Source organism: Petromyzon marinus, unplaced genomic scaffold, assembly GCF_048934315.1.
Source record: "Petromyzon marinus isolate PM22_M1 ecotype Great Lakes invasive population unplaced genomic scaffold, UKy_Petmar_22M1.pri1.0 PM_G_Scaffold_9, whole genome shotgun sequence".
In the NCBI taxonomy this organism is placed as follows: domain Eukaryota; kingdom Metazoa; phylum Chordata; class Hyperoartia; order Petromyzontiformes; family Petromyzontidae; genus Petromyzon; species Petromyzon marinus.
Genome location: NW_027423046.1, coordinates 3,383,404 through 3,398,283, shown reverse-complemented (window position 1 = coordinate 3,398,283; position 14,880 = coordinate 3,383,404). Strand labels below are relative to the sequence as shown.

General features: G+C 47.8%; 1 protein-coding gene across 2 annotated transcripts; it reads left to right on the top strand.

Moving 5' to 3' along the window:
- Positions 1–5,548: 5,548 nt before the first annotated feature.
- Positions 5,549–14,423, top strand: LOC142921801 (beta-1,4-galactosyltransferase galt-1-like). Of its 2 annotated transcripts, none has more exons than XM_076063134.1 (4): positions 5,549–6,273; positions 9,471–9,628; positions 11,179–11,386; positions 12,773–14,423. In XM_076063134.1, exon 4 carries the CDS (start codon positions 12,881–12,883, stop codon positions 14,036–14,038), a length of 1,158 nt encoding a protein of 385 aa, XP_075919249.1. In that variant the 5' UTR covers positions 5,549–6,273; positions 9,471–9,628; positions 11,179–11,386; positions 12,773–12,880; the 3' UTR covers positions 14,039–14,423. The 2 variants fall into 2 exon arrangements, with proteins under 2 accessions (XP_075919249.1, XP_075919248.1); XM_076063133.1 differs by having other exon boundaries at positions 5,550–6,258.
- Positions 14,424–14,880: the final 457 nt, after the last annotated feature.

Genomic DNA, 14,880 nt, shown 5'->3' with positions numbered 1-14,880 from the left:
GGTGAGCAGTGGTGAGTGTACCAGTGGTGAGTGTACTAGTGGTGACTGGTGGTGAGTGGTGAGTAGTGGTGAGTGTACTAGTGGTGAGTGGTGAGTAGTGGTGAGTGTACTAGTGGTGAGTAGTGGTGAGTGTACTAGTGGTGAGTGGTGAGTGTACTAGTGGTGAGTAGTGGTGAGTGTACTAGTGGTGAGTAGTGGTGAGTGTACTAGGGGTGAGTAGTGGTGAGTGGTGAGTAGTGGTGAGTGTACTAGTGGTGAGTGTACTAGTGGTGAGTAGTGGTGAGTGTACTAGTGGTGAGTGTACTAGTGGTGAGTAGTGGTGAGTGTACTAGTGGTGAGTGTACTAGTGGTGAGTGGTGAGTGTACTAGTGGTGAGTAGTGGTGAGTGTACTAGTGGTGAGTGTACTAGTGGTGAGTGGTGAGTAGTGGTGAGTAGTGGTGAGTGTACTAGTGGTGAGTAGTGGTGAGTGTTGAGTGTAAACTCACCAGGCAATGCTGAACCCCCCGGACCCGGATCCAACTCCACACGACGAACCGGTTCCAAACACAAGTCGACAAGGAATTGATTCAGACCCTAAGTCGATTCCTCATGCAATTCAATGAGCAATCGATTTCTAACACAACTCTACAATCCGATTCCCCGTGCAAGTCAATGGGAGTCGATTCTTAATGCGATTAAAAAGGAGTCGACTCCTCACGAAACAATGTTGAGAATTTGTACGGTGGAGTCACGGAGGAAAAATAAAATAAAACAAAAGAAAACAATTAAATCACGACGTTTAGGAGGCAACACAAGTCTCCTTCTTCAGGTGGTGTCAAGTGGACAGCTCAGTGACACAGAATTAGTAAAGTTGGACTACATGTTTATTTCTCGAAAGCATTTTGGCTGTAGACCAGTGTAACAAGTCAAAAATTTAACTGGAGGCTTTATTTCTTCCAGCACAAGACGCATGATATGGTAGCTGCAGTAAGCCACCCACCGCCGACACACACACACCCACGTGTATTTGTGGATGCACTAAGTCCGACACACACACCTGTACTTGTGGATGCACTAAGTCCGACACACACACCTGTACTTGTGAATGCACTAAGTCCGACACACACACACACACCTGTACTTGTGGATGCACTAAGTCCGACACACACACACCTGTACTTGTGGATGCACTAAGCCGACACACACACACCTGTACTTGTGGATGCACTAAGCCAACACACACACACCCACCTGTACTTGTGGATGCACTAAGTCCGACACACACACACACACCTGTACTTGTGGATGCGTTAAGTCCGACACACACACACCGACCCATCTGTACTGGTGGATGAACTAAGTCCGACACACACACACACCGACCCACCTGTACTTGTGGATGCACTAAGTCCGACACACACACACCTGTACTTGTGGATGCACTAAGTCCGACACACACACACCTGTACTTGTGGATGGACTAAGTCCGACACACACACCTGTACTTGTGGATGCACTAAGTCCGACACACACACACACACACCGACCCACTGTACTGGTGGATGCACTAAGTCCGACACACACACCGACCCACTGTACTGGTGGATGCACTAAGTCCGACACACACACACACCTGTACTTGTGGGTGCACTAAGTCCGACACACACACACACCTGTACTTGTGGATGCACTAAGTCCGACACACACACACACCTGTACTTGTGGATGCACTAAGTCCGACACACACACCTGTACTTGTGGATGCACTAAGTCCGACACACTCACACACCGACCCACCTGTACTTGTGGATGCACTAAGTCCGACACACATCCACCTGTACTTGTGGATGCGTTAAGTCCGACACACACACACACCGACCCACCTGTACTGGTGGATGTCCTCGAAGGACTTGGAGTTGTTGATGGCGAAGACGCAGAGGAAGCGCTGGCGGTCGGAGACTGAAATGGTGGCGGCTGAGGAGCTTGTTCACTAGCTCACTCCTTGTTTAAAAAATGTTGCTTTGAAGGTCTCGCTCTCAAAATAACGCTCCCAAATAATCAACAGATATTGGTAGTGTGCTGCTATCGACCGCCTAGTGGGAAGGATGTTGAAGCTGCGTCTGCACTGAGAGAGCTTTTTGGGCACCTCCCTAAAGGTGAAATAGTTTTAGTGGGTGATCTAAATTGGAATTGGCTAAACCCGCCGGCCGTGGCCACACATTTTGCAGATGAATTTAATCTGTTTCAATTAATAAATGTCCCCACAAGACCCAACCTAAAATATTCGGGACAGTCAACTCTGCTTGACGTCCTATTGACATATGCCCCTCACAATTTCACACTGACTGGTGTTCTGGGTAATAACCTTAGTGATCACTCCTTCATTTTTGGAGTGAGATCATCAGCCAGACCCAAAGCCCCCCTAAATTGGTTGAGAAGCACTCTATGAGACACTTCAGCACTCAGGCATTTGCTAATGATGTGCTTCACTCGGATATTGACAAGGTCTGTGATATCCCCAACCTGATTACGGCTTGGGAGACTTTCAGGTACACATTTCTCCAAATTCTTAACAAACATGCTCCGTTGGTTAGATTTAAAACTAAATGCAACCGCCCACCATGGTTTGATCATTTGATTACAAAGCTAATGAAAACTAGGGACAAGGCTTGGGCATGTGCTGAGAAAAGTAATTTGGTCAATGACTGGCTAGAATACAGGATTTTAAGGAATAGATACGTCAAAAAAATACGGCATGCAAAAAATGCCTACTTTTCCTCCACTCTCCTGGAATCACATGGAAATGCCAGGATTTTCTTGAAAACAAATATATCGAAAAGTCATCCAAAACAGACAATCTGCCCGTTGAGCTTAACCGAAATGGGGAATATTTTTCAGATCCCAAAAAAATAGTTGACAATTTTAACCTTCATTTTTCTGAAGCTGGTAATCTTTTTTTATAATGTATTGGGAGTCACCTCTGCTCATGCAAATTCCTACACCCCTGTCCAAACATTAAACGAATTTAGTTTCCAGACAATCCACGAAAGTAATGTTCTGAAACAACTGTCTTACCTCAAAGGGTCTTCCTCTTCCGGAGCAGATAGTATTCCCGTCTTTGCTCTACTAACTGTTGGTCACCTAATATACAAACATATAGCCCATATTTTCAACCTGTCCATCAAAGAAGCATCAGTTCCTCTAGAATGGAAACATTCCTATGTCCGTCCACTTCACAAAGGGGGCCCTAAAGATGATCCAAATAACTACTGACCTATCTCAATTTTGTCCCCGTTGATGAAAATTTTTGAAAAATTATTGACCTACCAAATTAGCAGTTTCCTGTCCACCAACTATCTACTACATCTGAAACAATCTGGGTTCGGAAAAAAATACAGCACCACATCTGCTGCATTAGACTCTCTGAATCACATTTACAGTAGCCTTGATAATAAGCAGTACTGTACCTGTCTTTTTCTAGACCTGTCCAAAGCTTTTGATACAGTAGACCACAACACCCTGCTTAGTAAATTAAGTTGCCTCGGTTTTTCCGAAAACACAGTAAAATGGTTACAAAATTACCTCTTTTCTCGCACCCAAACTGTATTCACAGATGGTTGGAGGTCAAACAGTGTTAAGATAACAAAAGGGGTTCCACAGGGTTCCATCCTCGGCCCCCTTTTCTTCTCTCTTTATGTCAATGACTTGGGCACTGACCTGGATCATTCCAGGGTAAATCTTTTTGCAGATGACACAATAGTGATTACTGCTGGCCGCTCTCCGGATGACGTGATTGCTAAGCTACAGGGTGATTTCAACAAACTACAACATCAGCTAGTTGCTCTTAAACTAGTCCTGAATACCTACAAAACCAAGGTGCTATGCTTCTCACCAGGACTGAAGCAGGAAGTCATGTTTCCCCAATTACATTCCTTAAATAATTATAAAATAGAGCAAGTCAAGATCTATAAGTATCTTGGGGTCATCCTGGATTCAAAACTGAATTTTGAAGATCACATTGATTATATTGGTAAAAAGACAAAAATAAAAATTGGTTTTCTGTATCGACACAAGCACTGCTTCCCCCCAATGTTCCGTTTGGAATTGATAAAAGCTACCATACTGCCTCTACTTGACTACTGTGACATCGTGTATAAATCAGCCCCAAGTACTGTACTGAAGAAGTTTGATTCCATCTATCACTCGGCCTTAAAATTTACATTGAACTGCACATATAGGACTCACCACTGTGATCTCTACATTGGGTCAAACTTAACGTCTCTTAATGTTCGACGGCTTGTGCACCAGATCTTATTTATTCACGATGTACTTACAAAAAAATCCACAGACTACCTGCTGGATCTCCACTCTATTTCAAATAACAAATTTGACCTCAGGTCTTCGCTCATTTACCAGCTTCACATTCCCTATTGCCGTAGGAAGGGCCTTTGCTATTGATGCCCCCAGCGTCTGGAATGCTATTGCCAATAAACTGCAACTTGAATCGCTACCAATGAGATCTTCTCTCAAAACTGCTCTCGAGGAGTTGTACACCCCTAGCTGCCACTGCTATTCATTGGCGTAACATAAAATAAAATGTTTCGCTCCGGATGACGCTGCAAAGTATTATCTGTATTTTGATTTAGCGTGCTGATCTTAAAGGTACATTGAGTAATTTGATACTCAGACCGATGCATCTGTTGTTGTGGAGTAACTCATGCAGCCAACTATGGCTCTAGGATTTGGTGTTACATGTTATTTATGTAGTTAATTGTAAAAATTCGGTCACAGTCCCTGTGATCACTGTTACGCTGCAATTATGGCTTTATTTTTTGGTGATTTGGAAAACGTTTTTAGGTTTGGACATGTTTGTTTTGTTGTAGTACGGAGTTAAACTGATGGCCTTAATCTAAGTTTTTGTGGTTGTTGTTTGACTTGCATCCCACTGGGATTTTTTGCACACAGCGTTGGTGTACGGCTACTTTTTTCAGGAATATTTTGCTGTTTTTTTCATGGATTTTCTGTTTGCACAGTCACATAGTCACTTTAAGATGTTTTTCTTGTTCGTGTTTTTGTTTTTTTTGTTTGTTGTGGTTGCACCCGATTCAAGAGCCGAATCGCTCACAGGGCTAAAATAAACTGAAAACTGAACTGGGCCTTCAAACCGTCACGGAGAGACGTGGGTGGAGGAGGGGCGGGGTTTGAAGGGGGCGTGGTGGAAGGAGGCGGGGCGGGGTGGAAGAGGGCGGGGCGGTGCAAGGGGGCGGGGTGTAAGGGGGCGGGGTGGGGGTGTAAGGGGCGGGGTGGACGGGGGGCAGGGTGGGTGGGGTGGGGAATTGCCCCTCGGTTTAAAAAAACGCCGCGTATTTCTATTGGTCGAGAGGCATGCACGTGACCCACTTTATATTTCATGCAGTTCACATTCCTGGTTCTTTCGGTAAAGTCACGTAGATAGAAAATAAAAATTAAATAAAAAATGACTAAAATGAAACACAAAGCAAAAAACCCACGACGTTGAGCGGAAGAGAAACAAATCCCCCTCCCCCCACAATCCCGCCCACTTGGCGCTACCCAGAGTGCATTGCAGTGCCAGTGGCGTGTCCGTGAACACGTGGGGGCCACGCGGTGGGTTGTTGCCATCATCATCATCACCACCATCATCATCAACACCATCATCATCAACACCATCATCATCAACACCATCATCATCATCAACACCACCATCATCATCAACACCATCATCATCATAAACACCACCATCATTAACACCATCAACAACACCACCATCATCATCAACACCATCAACATCACCATCAACAACACCATCATCATCATAAACACCACCATCATCAACACCACCATCATCATCACCATCATCATCAACACCACCACCATCATCAACATCACCATCATCACCATCATCAACACCACCATCATCATCAACACCACCATCATCAACACCATCATCAACAACACCACCAACACCACCACCATCATCAACACCACCACCATCAACACCACCAACACCACCACCATCATCATCGTCGTCGTCTCACGATCCGGGCCAAGTTCCCCCCTCCCCCCCCCTCCTCCTGCCCGGCCCCACCAAGGCGGCCCCACCAGCCCCTCTCGTCGCCCGTAGCCAGAGCCGGCGACCATGGCCACTTGGGCGGCCTGCATGGGCGTCAGGATGAGCTTGCTCTCCATGGCGGGCATCCGCTACGAGGGCATCCTCTGTGACATCAACACGGACGACTCCACCGTCGTCTTGGCGAAAGGTTACGCACTGGGGGGTGGGTGGTTCACGGGATGACTGTGGACACCCCGAAGCTGCGGGTTAAGGGTTTAATGAAGCCGCTTGAGTCGTCCTAACAGGCGACTCGCTCGGGCAGCAGCAGCAGCAGCAGGAGGAGGCCTTGGGGCTGGGGAAAGTTTGCCAGGAGGAGGTGAACGTGTCGGCGACGTTGTCGCCTTCTGGACAGATTGGTGTGGGTGTCGTGGGGTCAATGTGTGGGGGGGTATTAAGGAGGGGTTTGACCCTTTTCAGGGCAATCAAACAGGAGGTGTTAAGATGCTCAAACGACAAGATAGTCTTTGGTTTTTTTCGGTAACGTCACGTAGGTTAAAAAAAATGAAAACAACTAAATTAAATCATGATTGTATTGGATTGCTGTATGTACTTTTGTGTTTTCAATTAACCTGGATTTGTAAGAGAGTCCTTAATCTCAGTGGGAATTGCCCAGAAATGTTTAAAATGACAGCCATTGATGCGTCACGTGGGGGTCAGACATTTGTGACGATGTGTGACGAGGGGCGGTGGGGAGTTGAGAAATGTGACGTCACATGAAAATTCGCAACTTTAAATATAGAGAACACGTTCTACTTATCTTCTTGGTTCTTTCGGTAAAGTCACATAGAATGGAAATAAAATAATAAAAATAAAGCAATAACATTTTATTGTTAAGAAAATTGTATAATGTTTTATTATTTTTTTTTAATAAAATAAAATGTTATTTTATTATGTTTTATTTTTATTATTTTATTTCCATTCTACGTGACTTTACCGAAAGAGCCAATAAGATGAATCCCTGCAGTCACGAAAGCTTTAAATCGAAACGTTCTACTTAATCAAATAGACTTGTTAATAAATGTTTTCACCTTCAACATCGGAGTGCAGCGCCACATTAAATACGCACTACAATGATAATAGTTTAAAGAGATTTGAAGCGTGTTTTATATTTTTTTTTGGGGGGGGGGGGGGTGGCAAAAAATCGTCCAAAATCACGCGACGTCATTTATGGCCGGCGCCTCTAGCTGTGCTGGGGCAAAGTTCTTCAACTCGTCACCCGCTTAATCACGAATGTTCTGAGGTTGTTCTTGCTGATTCTGGGTCGCAGTGGTTTCAAGTATTTTTCAACGAAGGTTATTGGGTGCACAGCCGTTTCAATACGGGCACACATTGTTTCGTCCGTCTGTTTGCGTTTCTCCCTTGCGACGGGACCTCGTTGTCTAAACGTTGATATTTATAAGGGCAGGGGGTGACCAATAAGGGTTTGAATCGATCTGTAACAATCTAGGGGCACTGATAAGGGGTTGACAGCTATGCCAACACGAACGCGCGATTAACCCCGTTGACCTGAACAAGTTCGTGGTTTCGGTGCGTGCGCGTGTTCAAGTTTCATTTATTAGGTATAGTCCTGTGAGCCATGCGAGCATCTTAAGTCGGGGTGCAACCGCAACAAACAAAATTTGAACACAGAACATCTTAAAGCGACGACGCGTAACAGAAACATTCTGGAATAAACCAGCAAATAATTCCACACAAAAACAACGTATTAAAACGCTGCGCGCAAAAATCAAGTGTTGAAGCCGGGTCGGTAGTCACAGGGCAATGAGATGCGGCTGGTCATAGACGGCGCGTGACCCCGGCCAAAAAGCCCGGCAGGGTGCCGCTTAAGGGGCCGTCCATAAATGACGTCACGCGATTCTGAACGATTTTTTTGACCCCCCCCCCGCCCTCAAATATGACGTCACAAAGCTCTGCCCCCTCCCCCCCGCCAAAATAAAACACACTTCAAATCGCTTTAAACTATTGTTGTCATTGTAGTGCGTATTTAATGTGCCGCTGCACTCTGATCTTGTAGGAGAAAACATTAAAAAGTCTAATTAAGTGGAACGTGTTGTCTATATTTAAAGTTGCGCATTTTGATGTGACGTCACATTTATCAAACTCCCCCCCCCCCCCAGTCGTCACACGTCGTCACAAATGTCTGACCCCCCCCCCCCAGGTGCGTGACGTCATTTCTGGACGGCCCCAAAACACTCCAGCGCTGTCCTACCAGACAGTCTCGACCCCTTCACCTGATGAAGGCCACTTGTGTTGTGGCCGAAACGTCGTGAGAATATTATTGTGTTATTTTATTTTATCAATTTATTATTTTATTCTAATTCTACGTGGTGACTTTACCGAAAGAACCAAAGAAGAGGCCCCAAAACAGTTAATTTGGAAATGTTCCAGATTCATTTTTGCCTTCGTTCACAGATCTGGGCCAACGGCACCTGTCTGGATTAAATTGGCACAATGGAGAACTTCTTTGCGACGGTGATGATAGGGATTTGTGATGTTGATACCCATAAACATTCAATACCTGCAGGCATATGGCTTATGGATGACAGGCTATTGGTTGGTTTTAATACAGCTAAGACATAATAAAATAAAATACATATAAAATAAATTTCATTTATATTTTATTTAAATAAAAATAAAATAAATTTCATTTTTATTTTATGTTTTATTTTTATTATTTCCGTTCTACGTGACTTTACCGAAAGAAACAAGAATATTTAATACAGCTTCTGGCAGGAAATAAATGAATCTCAATTTTTGGCTTGCAGAGTTGAGAAATGTGTGCAGCTCGGAACCCCGCGAGCTAGATTTGATTCCTGGCTACAGACAACGTCGTCGGTGGTGGCCTTGTATCCCAACTCATTCTGGTTTTCGTGTAGGTAGACTGCCTTCAAGTGAAGTTACCTGGTGCGGTGTGTTAGTAAAAAAGATGATTAAATCAGCACTGGGGAGGATGAAGGTAGCTGAACCAGCTAGAAACTATTTTAAACAATTGTTTAGGTTGCGGGTAAGGCCCACTTACTATACTGCTCTTTCAGAAGCGACCTCCCCACAAATGGTAGGTAACGCAACGAAGTGGCTTATCGAAGGACCTGGAGGGGGGGGGGGGAAATCCACTCGACCCATGGGAAGAGAAAACCTCGCTGACTCCAAATATACAGCAGGTGTTGTCAGGGTTGGGATGAAACGCATGACCTTCGATATATACCAGGCGAGGTAGTTAACTTCTCACCACAGTGGCGCCCAAAACCCACAACCACGCACCTGCTCCGACCTGCATAGGTGCTCTCGACCGTAACAACGCTTGACCAAACGGGTACGTGGAGGTCTGTACCAGCGGCGGGCGTCTTTGTGTGCGCGCAGTGCGCTTGCGCGGGACGGAGGGGCGCCCCGCCGACCGTCCCATCGCCCCTCGTGAGGAGGTCTTCGAATACATCGTCTTTCGCGTCAGCGAGATCAAGGACTTGACCCCGTGCGAGTACATGCTGTCCGCTCTGCACCACGACGTGGCCATGGTGCAGGTGAGAGGTGCAGCCGCTCTTTACCATTAAACTATTTATTGTACCATGTGAGGCCCACCGAGCTACTTGACTCTCTTTTCAGAAGCGACCTGGCCACAAATGATTTGCTCAACGAAGCGGCTTATCGCGTGGACATTTCCAGCAGCCAAATACTCCAAATGCACGTCGGTTCTAAAACGTGGAGGTAGAAACTGGATGACCCAGAGAAATCCACGTGACCACGGGGGAGGACGTTGAAAACTCCAAAAATATGCAGGCGTCGGGGGTCTGGATCAAACCCCACGACCTATTGTACTCCAGGCGAGGTAGTTAACATCTTGCCACTGCAGCAGTGCCATGGTTTAGGGGAGCGGTGGCACAGTGGTTGATGCGCTGCACCACAAACCCGCCTACGACCCACCGGGGTTTGATTCCCACTTACGGCCAACGCCAGGTGACGATTATCTGAAACGGTCCCGGGCTTTTCCTGAGGTCTATCCAATGAGCACCTGGTGCGATGTATAAACATCGCCACTGGGGAGAAGACGGTCGGGCGTGGGTCTGGCTTCCCCACCTCCTCCGTGTGCTTTGCCGGCCTCGTAGTTGCTCGCACTGCACTTGCCCCGAACGTCCGTTAAGCCTTTAAGGGACATCTTTGGCAACATGTTGACAAAATGTGGAAAAAAAAGTCAACGCTGATCGGCCGCATTTCGGGCAAATTTTCCCTTCATGGCACTGGAATCGAGGAAGCCAGAGATGGTGGAGAATACGAGGTTGGAGACTGCACTTCACACTTGGGGGGCTTGATGAAAGTTGCATTTGAGAGTTACAATAGTTAGCTAACAGTGGTAGCTGTGGAGGGTTTTTACAGGTTGAGGAGGAGGAGATGGAAGAGGCTACCAAGATCCGAGCCCGGGTGCCAGCGTGCCAGTGGCTGAATTGCGCAACCCTTGGCACCTGATTGGCTCTCGGGTGATGACATCGCAATTATCCCTCCTAAGACCGAAACGGGAGAATCTCTCATGGTAGCCTGATGGCTTGCAGAGGTTCTCTGTAAGCCATCTGGCTACCATGAGAGATTCGTTTATGAGGCTATCCACATATACAAACACAGAGACAATTTCAACCGAGAGGAAGGAATTCTGGCTTAGCAATCATTGGAAGGATTTGATAAACCATTCCGGGTCTTAATTGATTGTTCACGCTTACGGTGGCTTTCAGACCGCATCCATCATTTTCGTCTCCCCCCTCTTTTCCGAACATAGATGGACTTGTCCATCTGAATAACTGCCAAATCGCTCTCCGTGGTGCTAACGTTAAAAAAAACCCGCCACTTTTTAAAAAAAAATGTCTTGCTGTGGTTTTTACACCTGATGATGATTGCTTGTCTTGCAGTCGAAACGTCGTGAGAATTTTAAAGTTTTATATTTTTATTATTTTATTGTTTCCCTTCTACGTGGTGGTGACTTTACCGAAAGAACCAAGAAGGTGCATAAGAAGTTTGACATGCGTACGTCGTCCGTCGTGATTTGTTCTAATCGCTGCCTAACCCACCCTCACCCCCCGTCCAGTCCTCGCCGGGCACCCCGGGGGGGGCCGCCGCTCGCTGCCACACGTGCGGTATCGGAGCGGCGGCGAGCTGCCACTCCGCGCCGGGCACGCCGACCGGACCCCCCCGCGGTGCCACGGGCGGCCACCCGGGCCACGCGCGGCACGACGCCTGGGCCACAGCGGTCGGGCACCGTCCCTTCGTGCAGCCTGCGTACGGAGGAGCTGCGGGTACGGGAGGGGGGGGGTGCGGTGTGCGGTAAACATCGGCACTGCAGGGCTGCACCTTTGCCCTCTTAATGCCACGTGGTTTCCGTTGCCCAGTGGCCTTGCCTCGGGTCGTTTTCGCCTTTTGCTCGTTTAGAGGCAACTGCGTGATTTCAATGCGATCTTAATTGAACGCAGTTGAGTTGCAGCTATCTTCATGGAATTATTTCCGTAAGCGCATGCTACTGTTGCTGCCCTCTGCTGCTGCTGCCCTCTGTACTGCTGCCCTCTGTTGCTACTGCTGCCCTCTGCTTCTGCTGCCCTCTGCTACTGCTGCTGCCCTCTGTGCTGCTGCTGCCGCCGGTGCCCGCGGGTTGCATTGAGCTTCGCGTGCGAGCCGAAGGGCGACGCGAAGTGGCGCTTCTACGGAGAGGAACAGCAGCAGCAGGAGCACAGCGCCCTCGACTGGCAGGTGCGGTGGTGGCGGCCTGGGGTCGTGTTAGTGGTGGCTATGGTGGTGGTTGTGGTGGTGGTTGTAGTGGTTGTGGTGGTGGTGTTTGTGGTTGTGGTAGTGGTGGTTGTGGTGGTGCTTGTAGTGGTGGTGGTTGTGGTGGCTATGGTGGTGGTTGTGGTAGTGGTGGTTGTAGTGGTTGTGGTGGCTATGGTGGTGGTTGTGGTGGCTGTGGTGGTGGCTGTGGTTGTGGTGGTTGTAGTGGTGGTGGTTGTGGAGGCTATGGTGGTGGTTGTGGTGGTGGTGGCTGTGGTGGTGGTGGTTGTGGCTCTGGTGGTGGCTGTGGTGGTGGTTGTGGTGGCTGTGGTGGTGGCTGTGGTGGTGGTTGTGGTGGCTGTGGTGGTGGTGGTTGTGGCTCTGGTTGTGGTGGTGGTAGCTGTGGTGGTGGTGGCTGTGTTGGTGGCTGTGGTGGTGGCTGTGGTGGTGGTTGTGGTGGTGGCTGTGGTGGTGGTTGTGGTGGTGGCTGTGGTGGTGGCTGTGGTAGTGGTGGTTGTGGTGGCTGTGGTGGTGGCTGTGGTGGTGGTGGTTGTGGTGGTGGCTGTGGTGGTGGCTGTGGTGGTGGTGGCTCTGGTTGTGGTGGTTGTGGTGGTGGTGGCTGTGGTGGTGGTGGTTGCGGCTCTGGTTGTGGTGGTGGCTGTGTAATTGGTTGACAATATTTTGTATTTCTCTCAATTTCAATAGATTTTATCATTAGTATTGGCCAGTATTAAGACTAAAATAACACCAAAGAAATATGTTGATGTTTGTGTAAAACGAATTATTATTGACCACGACTATTTAGATCATCTGTTGAAATTGAGAGAAATAAAAAAAACTATTTCACCGTTCTGACAGCTGCAGGCTCAGTGCTGCTGGGAGCGTATTGTTTAGTAATACATTTAACGCATGCTTATATCCAGGTTATCCAGGTTAACTCGTCCGTCTTCAGGCCAAAGCCGGGGTCTGCTTCTGATAAGATCGACCGCGTGACGCTGTGCGGGCAACGGGGAGCGCTGCAGAACACGTCGATGATGCGCGTGCGCGACACCAAGATATTCTTGGTGTCGGCGTACCACGACCAGCGCGAGGCCGGTCAGAGCACACGCATCATCGGCATCGCCAACCGGTATGAGCCGGACGTGCTCTCCTGCCACTTCTGCTGCCGAGGGCACTCGGAGATCCTGACGGTCACCGCCAGCGCCTACGTCCACTCGAATCACTTTGACTTCCCGTACGGCACGGCCGACTTCCTGTGCACGGAGCCGCTGGACTGCGAGCCGGGACACGTGTCCGTCCAGCGCATGCGCACAATACCGGACGAGGAGGAGGCCGAGTGGGTCTTCATGCCCGTGCGAAATCGGCTCTACATGCCCCCCACCTTCACACAGGAATTCAGCGTCTGCATCTCCATGCTCTTCGGGAACTACGGCAACGTCCTGCAGTTCGTGCAGGCGATCGAAATGTACCGCATCTTGGGTGCGGGCCGCGTGACGGTATACAACACAAGCTGCAGCTCTGAGCTGAACAAAGTGCTCCTCTACTACATCAAGACCGGCCTCGTCGAGGTCGTTCAGTGGCCCATCACGGACTACGTGCGGGTGTCCAGAGGGTGGCACTACCCCGAGCACCCAGGCGAGCTGCACTACTATGGCCAGATAGCGGCGCTGAACGACTGCGTGTCTCGGCACATGTACAGCACGCGCTACCTGGTCCTCACGGACATCGACGAAGTGATCATCCCTTTGAAGCACACAAAATGGAAGGACCTCATGCGGTACTTGAACGACAAGTACGGCGCCGACATTTACACATTCGAAAACCACTTGTTTCCCTACACGGTATCGGAAGAGTTTCGGTCGAAGTTCCAGGCGTGGAACGCCATCCCGGGCGTCAACATCATGCGCCACATTAGACGCGAGCCAAACCTGCCGGAGGTCTTCAACCCGACCAAGATGATCCTGAACCCACGCGCGGTGCTGCAGACGTCGGTGCACAGTACGCTCAACGCGCTGGGCATCTCGCAGACGGTGCCCGGAGACATCGCGATCATGCACCACTACCGATCGCCCAAGCAGCCCGACCTGCCGCTCGACTCGCTGGTCGTGGACCTCACGCTGTGGAGATACAATGCCACTCTGATCAGAAATGTCAACAAGGTCCTCAACAGGGTCTTCTGGAATGAGTAGGCACAACGGGCGGCGGTGGCGGCGGTGGCGTTGATTGTCATCTTGCGTTTTTTGCGGTCTTGCAATTTGAGTTAAACACCGGTGTTTGTGAGTTTTCCGTTTGCGAATGTGGTCAATGTATGGGACATATTTATTTGCTAATCTTATGATTGCGTTTACAGTTAAAATTTGTTATCTTCATGTTTTTCTGCATTTGAATCCACCAGGGCACAATAGGGGTTGTATTGGTATATCTTATGGAAGCTAGGGAAGTTAACATTGGTTTATTTTAAACCAATCCTAATTATTTCTATTGCTTTTGGGAGTACCACTCGAAATGTTTCCAGGTTAAAACATTTAAAATGTGGCACAAATTGATTTAAATAAATGTTCAGTGTGCATGTTCTACCAGTCTCTAATGAGCTTATTGTTTTCATGACTCGTGTCCACGGAGGATAGTCAAATCCCAGAGGATGGTGGCAGGATTTTAAAAAGTAAATCCTGTGGTGATAAAAAAATGTACATACGATATTAAACTTTTAATTTGAGTGATAATTTGAATGACAGGTGTGTTTTGGGCCAAATGAGCTAGTAAAGACTCACATTAAACATAATAGATTCAGTAGGAATATATTTATACATCCAAATGTATATAGTTGTGTATTTGAATATGTATCAACACCAGCTGTTGATACATACAACTCATTTTAAATTATAAAGCCATGTTAATGTATTCCTAAACAATACATGGAGTTGACATTTCTGAATTGTTGCATTAGATAGTTTCGCGATGGATTATTCAGCAGAAATCATCATTATCACGTATTATCAATCTTGCAAACCAGTTTTAAACATATACAGCA

Excerpts from the sequence above, each read along its gene's own strand:
- LOC142921801 (XM_076063134.1), top strand. The coding sequence starts at position 12,881 with ATGATGCGCGTGCGCGACACCAAGATATTCTTGGTGTCGGCGTACCAC.